Source organism: Vicugna pacos, chromosome 1 (genome assembly GCF_048564905.1).
Source record: "Vicugna pacos chromosome 1, VicPac4, whole genome shotgun sequence".
NCBI classification, from domain to species: Eukaryota; Metazoa; Chordata; class Mammalia; order Artiodactyla; family Camelidae; genus Vicugna; species Vicugna pacos.
This window is the reverse complement of record NC_132987.1, coordinates 111,665,419-111,672,005: the sequence shown is the minus strand read 5'-3', so window position 1 is coordinate 111,672,005 and position 6,587 is coordinate 111,665,419. Positions and strand designations below refer to the sequence as shown.

The 6,587-nt window shown below is 38.4% G+C and overlaps 1 protein-coding gene across 1 annotated transcript; it reads left to right on the top strand.

The window, feature by feature from the left end:
- Nucleotides 1-4,591: 4,591 nt before the first annotated feature.
- On the top strand, nucleotides 4,592-6,224 carry KRTAP24-1 (keratin associated protein 24-1). Its single transcript, XM_015244058.3, has one exon. The coding sequence runs from the start codon at nucleotides 4,634-4,636 to the stop codon at nucleotides 5,363-5,365; it is 732 nt and encodes a 243-aa protein (XP_015099544.1). The 5' UTR covers nucleotides 4,592-4,633; the 3' UTR covers nucleotides 5,366-6,224.
- The last annotated feature ends 363 nt before the right edge of the window (nucleotides 6,225-6,587 follow it).

Genomic DNA, 6,587 nt, shown 5'->3' with positions numbered 1-6,587 from the left:
TTAGGTCTATTCACATTTTTTAATCTCATTCCATCCTCAAAACAACCCTGCCAAGTAGGTGCTATTAGCTCTGGTTTTACATAATAAGGTACTGAGATACTGAGAGAGAATAATTTTCCAGGGTCACATACCAATAAATAAGTTTCAGTAGTACTCAGTGAGACGGTGATTCATAACTCATAAAGACACAGTCATGACAATTTCATCGTAAAATGATTAACTCACATTATACTTGTATCTCATTACATTCATACCATATTTCCTGAAAAGTTAAGCACAAGTCAAACTTGCTCTCCTGTCCTTCTATCCACTTGTGTTATCATTTTAAAAACACTCTGTCTTCACATGTACCCCAGTGTTCACAGCAGCACTATATACAAGAGCTAAGACACGAAAGCAATCTAAATGCCCATCAACAGATGAATGGATAAAGAATATGTGTTTTATATTTATACACACACACATTTACACATATATATACACACATACAGTGGAATACTACTCATCCATAGAAAGAATGAAATATTGCCATTTGCAGCAACATGGATGGACCTAGAGATTATCATATGAAGAGAAGTCAGACAAAGATAAATATTTTATGGTATCACTTATATGTGGAATCTAAAAATAATACAAATGAACTTGTTTACAAAAACAGAAACAGACTCATAAACATAGAAAACAAAATTATGGTTACCAAAGGAGAAAGGGAGGAGTTTGAATAAATTAGGAGTATGAGATTAACTGGTGCACACTACTATATATAAAATAGATAAACAGCAAAAACCTACTTGCACAGGGAACTGTATTCAATATCTTGTAATAATCTAAAATGGAAAATAATCTGAAAAAGAATGTGTATATATACATATATACACATATATATATAAATACGTATATATAACTGAATCACTTTGCTGTATACCTGAAACTAATACAATATTGTAAATTAATTGTACTTCAATTAAAAAAAGAAAAAAAGAAAATGTAATTATCTGGATCACACATTGTACACTTGGTAATATTCTGTCTCCCATCCTGCTTACCACATGTTTTAGTCTTGTCTATTAAATATATTTCAAGACACCTGAAAGCAGGAAAAAGAATGTTTTAGCTTTCTTTACTCTTGTTCCCTAAATTTTTTATTTTGCTCATCTGCCCTTCAGCTTTTGAAACTATTAATGATCTACATGAAGCTAATAACATAAATGTAGCTGGGTTACACCATTTTAGTTTATCACTGCTAAATTTAAGAATCATTTTGACCCCATACTTAGAATTTAATTGCTATGTAAATATGAATTTGGATACATTTTGCTTCTTCAGATCATGGGATCACTGCTGCATCCATTTAACAATGCTCTGGCAAGTGAAATTAGAACACAAATATATATATATATATATATGGTGGCAAAGAGGAAGACAAAATTTCATCATGACCTAAAAGGCTAGGAAGGTGACCTTCATTATTTTCTTTAAGGGCCATTTACTGGAAAATTTAGCTTTCTTTGATCTTTCGTGTTTACCCTAAAGGATTTTTAACCTTTGGGAAAAATTGGGAAACTGTTCCATTACTCTTTTTTAATGAGCTGCAAAAAATCTGCTGCCTCATTAGGTAAAGGGATTTTGTATCTTAATTTTTCAGAAGGCATGGACATTAATCTGAATTATCTGATGAGTAGAAAGCTTATTCCTTAAACTTGCCATGAACACAGAGCACAAATTCCTCAAACTACAAAAAGACTATCTATTAGAGTTCCGTACATTTAATTCTGACGTAAAATATTAATTTCCTGTGGCTTCCGTAACAACCACAGACTCGGTCACTTCATATAACAGAGTTATTCTCTTACAATTCTGGAGGCCAGAAGTTCAAAATCAGTTTCACTGAACTAAAGTCAAGGCGTCAACAGGGCTGATGCTTTCTGGAGTCTCTGGAAGAAAATCCATTCCCTGCCTCTTCCAGCTTCTGGAGTTTGCTGGCTTCCCTCACTTACAGCAGCATCAGTCCAGTCTCTGCTCCTGTCTTTCTATGGGCTTCTCTTGCTCTAATCTACTGTTCCTTCTCATAAGACTCCAGTGATCACAGCAGGCTCACCCAGAGTACCCATCTTAAGACACTCATTCACATCTGCAAAGTCCCTTTTGCCACAGAAGATAACATTCATGGGTTCTGGGGATTGGGAAGTGGGCACTGGTTGTGGGGAGGAGGGTTCCATTCAGCTTTCCACACGTAAAAAATACTACAAATAGGAGAATTAATGGAAGGAAAGATTCTTTAGTAATTGTACAAATACAGAGTGATGCATGTGCTTCATCAAAGCCTTCAGAGGACAATGCCACCCAAATGACAATAGTCTGTACTGGCTGCTAAAAACTATCAGTGTTATGAGCTTAATGTTTGCTGTTACTGCTGCTGTCTGCTCAGTTTCTTGCCCAGATGGACACTAAAGCAGAAGACAGCTCTGTAGAGGTACTGTTTCCTGCAAGTGGGGAGTGAATAGGGAGTGACGGTTACCTCTGAGTGTGATGAGTGAATAAGAAGATAAAATATAAATGAGAACGAGAGGAATTGAGCGAACTCTGCCTTTGCAAATCTCAACATTTAGGTGTTTAGCATATTACTGCACCAAAATAAATTTAAATATGGTGTAGCCTCATCCTGTGAATATTGATTATGCTATGTGATATTCTACATTATTTGTCAGACTTACACTGGTGTGAATGATATTAATTTAAAATACTCTACCATGTAATGCAAAGGGAAGAGGGGTATGTGGGCTGTACATCTGACTGACTTACTCATTCTATTTTCTTGTCTGTTTGTTTTTGTTTTCCCTCAAATCTGCTACAAGGAAGCCTAAAATAAGACTAGAGGTAATCACGGGATGACAGAGAGATGCAGAAATAAATCTCCATCAGCCTCTGGGCTCTTCTGTATATCACTTGGAGTCAGTAATTTAGTGGAAAGTTGGCCATCAACTGCCTTGTGTAATTTATTCCCTACTTTGCCTGCCTTAGGATGGAACATTTCTGCACAAAACCCCAGGATGTTCTAGAGCTAAACAGTTTGTGGAAAGTATGGTTCCCTGATCCTGACCCTTTTCACCTGACAGACAATTCACAAAAGAGCAAAATGTGTTTAACAAAGAGTTACATATGGAATGAATTCATCACCTTATCAAATAAATACTGAGTGAAGCGTTGAGAAAACTCAGATTTAAAAAAAAATATTTGGAGGATATCTGTAACTTTAAATTGGTGTGCATTTAAAAAATCTAGCTGAAAAGCAGAGAACAGGGAGGGAAATTTAATTGTCTTCTGTGAGGACAGTGTCTTTTAAAAACTATCCCTCTGGCTTTCTCTACCTGAAGAAGTTGGTACTGCCCTCTGTCTGAACTTATCATTGTTAATAAATGCACTGCTGTTTCCAATTCAATGGAGGCTGTAAGTATGAATTATAGTTTATATTTTTAAGAACAAAGTGCCCATTCTTTAGTTTAAATGAAAATCTTTTAAAACTTCCTTCAGCCTTCACCGTAAGGAATGAAAAGTGTTATTTAATAAGTACAGTGCCTATAAAAGCTACACAGATTATTTAAATAAAATTTTTTAAGGATAGCCATTCCTTTTTCTGGTTATAGACCAAAAATAACTATATTCTGCAACATGGGAATGAAGTCCATACAAAAAAAAAAAGGCAAATCAAGAACAAGTAAAACTTATTTGGGGAGAACTGTAGAAAAATGTTCCACACCTGACGGCAACTGCATTTTACCACAGAGACAATGAAACATGTAATGTTTAATTTTTGTCAGTTTGGAAGGTACAGTCTTGAAAAACCAGCATTCTTTGGTATTACATATTGCAGAAACTCTTTAAGAAAGGGATCTCATGGAAGTCTTGGTTACTTAGCAACCACTGACCCCTGCGGACAAGTTCATTTTTGGCCTTGTGTAGGTCACTGAAGTCTCATTGGGATTGCTGTGAATGGATTGAATTTTTCAAACAGGTGAGAGGACGTCACCACTACATGGCCTGGTGCAGTTAAGGGTACAGCACACAGCTGGGGGAAGCAATTCTTTCTCTTAATAGTTCAGTGCCTTACCCTCTCTTTTGAGCAACAATGTGGAGACAGTCAAAGCATTCAGCTTATTTCAGAATACAGGATCAAGTCCTGCAATATTTTGCAGTAGTCAAAAGAGTGGAAAAGCACAGCCTCTTTGTTTTACTTGAACCCTCATTAACCTTTTAATAGCCATAGTGCAGAAGCCCACAGACACATGATCTCTTGTTTACCACTGATCGACAGATGCGAGTTTGCCCATGAACACTGAAATCACTATTCGCCAACTCTATGGTCTACGGATGATGAGGGACAGGTGATGGTCAAGGTGGCAATTATTGATACTTTGAAGAGGCCAAATAAACTTATTTTTATATGAGTGTGAAGACATCAGCAGCTGTAGCTACACAACACACTAATGGAATGATGCTCTGTTACTGTCCCAGGAAGTGAGAAGGAAGAGAGTCCGGAGAGGCTGCAGATAATCACCAGGGAAGATATAAAAGGGCGTCAGGCTGCAGCCTCACCATACCTTCCCAGGCATCACTGAGCACACATTCTGGCTCCATGTCTTTTCCAGGCTATTCTGGGGATTGCAGGGGCATATGCTACAGAACCCACTGTATTATCCCAGTGACTCCTTCTGTTGCTCTTTGCTCCAGCGATGTAAGCCCTCCCTTGGGTCTTGGATTGCCTAGTTGTTACCAAGGAACTCTCTGGCTTCTGGATAACTGCCAAGAAACCTGTGGTGAAGCACCAATCTGTGAATCTCCCAGCTGTGAGCCCAGGACCTGCACCACAAGCTGTGACCAGTCAAACTCTGGTGTGCCCTGCAGCTCTGCAGCAGTGGGCAAAATACGCAGTGCCTGTGAAACTACCAATGTCGGACCCAGCCCCAGCTGCAACCCATGCACTCAGACCAAAGGGTATGTATCCGATTGCAGCACACCCAGCCGATGCACGTGCAAAGCCCGCCAGACCCTCAGCGATGGCTTCAAATACTCTGGGTCACTTAACTGCTTATCCAGGAGTTTACAGCTTCTAAACCACTACACACTGGGTAGCTTGGGGTATAGAAGCTACCAAAATTTTGGCTTCATACCAAATGGCTTCTCACCCTCATCTTGTATTGCCAACAGCTGCCGATTCCAAAATTATTTAAGAAGAAATTGCCAATATCCAACTTATCAGCCCCTGAGCTATTTTTCAAGAAACTTCCAGTCTCTGAGCTGTATACCAAGTACCTTCCCTCCTCTGAGGTATTTATGTCGTGGCTGCAGACCTCTGAGTTGCTATTGATCAACTTACTGCATTTATAGCTGCTAGAAATTGTCCAAAGGGGCAGATTCGACCAAGTTGTCACCCTCTCTAATACTCGGCTGAATTGAATTACCGCATGTATCTTAAGAATCGTGTTCCATTAACCTCAGATATAACTCCAGGATGTATTAATCACAGCCATTATCACCTGCTAGCTTTTGTTCTGCTGCTCTTGTAATGCCTTATGTGTTGAAGTCCGACCCTGAAGTTAGCGGTATTGGTTCTGAGACTGAATACGATGGATACACTGAAGAGATTCCACATGAAATACACCACAGAACAGCTTTCTTATTTCGGCTGTCCCTGTCACTTTTCTGCCATGCGACTATCCCCGAACTTTCTTGAAAATGTGGAGCCTCCTTGGTTTGACTGATGATTCCAGCACATTCTTTCAAGATTGCCTTGCTTTTTGCCAATAGTTTTGTTAATGCCTAACTAGCATCTTGCTAATAAGCTAAGAGAGAGCATCGTCTTAAACATTGTGAGGGGAGCGAGTTCTTCCTCCCCCTCCTGCCTGAAGACAAGGATGTGCTAGAAGCAATGTCCAACTAGAGTTCAGAATCGGAAGACCTTCTGCAAATCTTCTCTTCTAATGAAGCCATAAGACACAAGATTGGCTGGCACTTGGCGTTTGTTCTCATTGCCTAGGAGACAGCCTCAGAAGTAGCAGGAACACAATTGTTTGTTGAAAGAATGACAAAATGCTGTTGCAGAAGCTTCACGAGTAATAATCTATGCTCACAGTTCTGCTGTAATTCTCCCCTGCTGATTTGTTACTTCCTGATTGCCGACACAGTCCTGGTTCACAGCTAATAAACACATTTCTACTGGGAAATCATGCTTTTTATTTTGCTTTATTTCGTATTCACTAAAGTTTTATCAGGGTTCTGGGCAATATGCGTAATATTTTTGAAGCACTGGTTTCCTGCTGTTTAGATTGTAGCCTAATTAAAAATGTAAAGAAGATAGACTATGAATTCCTAGGACTTTGTTTTGTTTTGTTCTATTTTTAACACATTAAGTGACATTTCTCTTAGAGTGTCTGTGGTTGATATTTACATAGGTAAATTTGGGGAAAATATAAAATAAATCCATTTAATAAAACTTATATAAAATATTAAATGCAGGTATATTTCCCCGCACAATATGCATATTTACAAATTTTGTAGGTAAGATTTGGACTTTGGAAATGAATTTAATA

What these genes read in the sequence shown, in the direction of transcription:
- KRTAP24-1 (XM_015244058.3), top strand. Translation starts at nt 4,634, where the DNA reads ATGTCTTTTCCAGGCTATTCTGGGGATTGCAGGGGCATATGCTACAGA.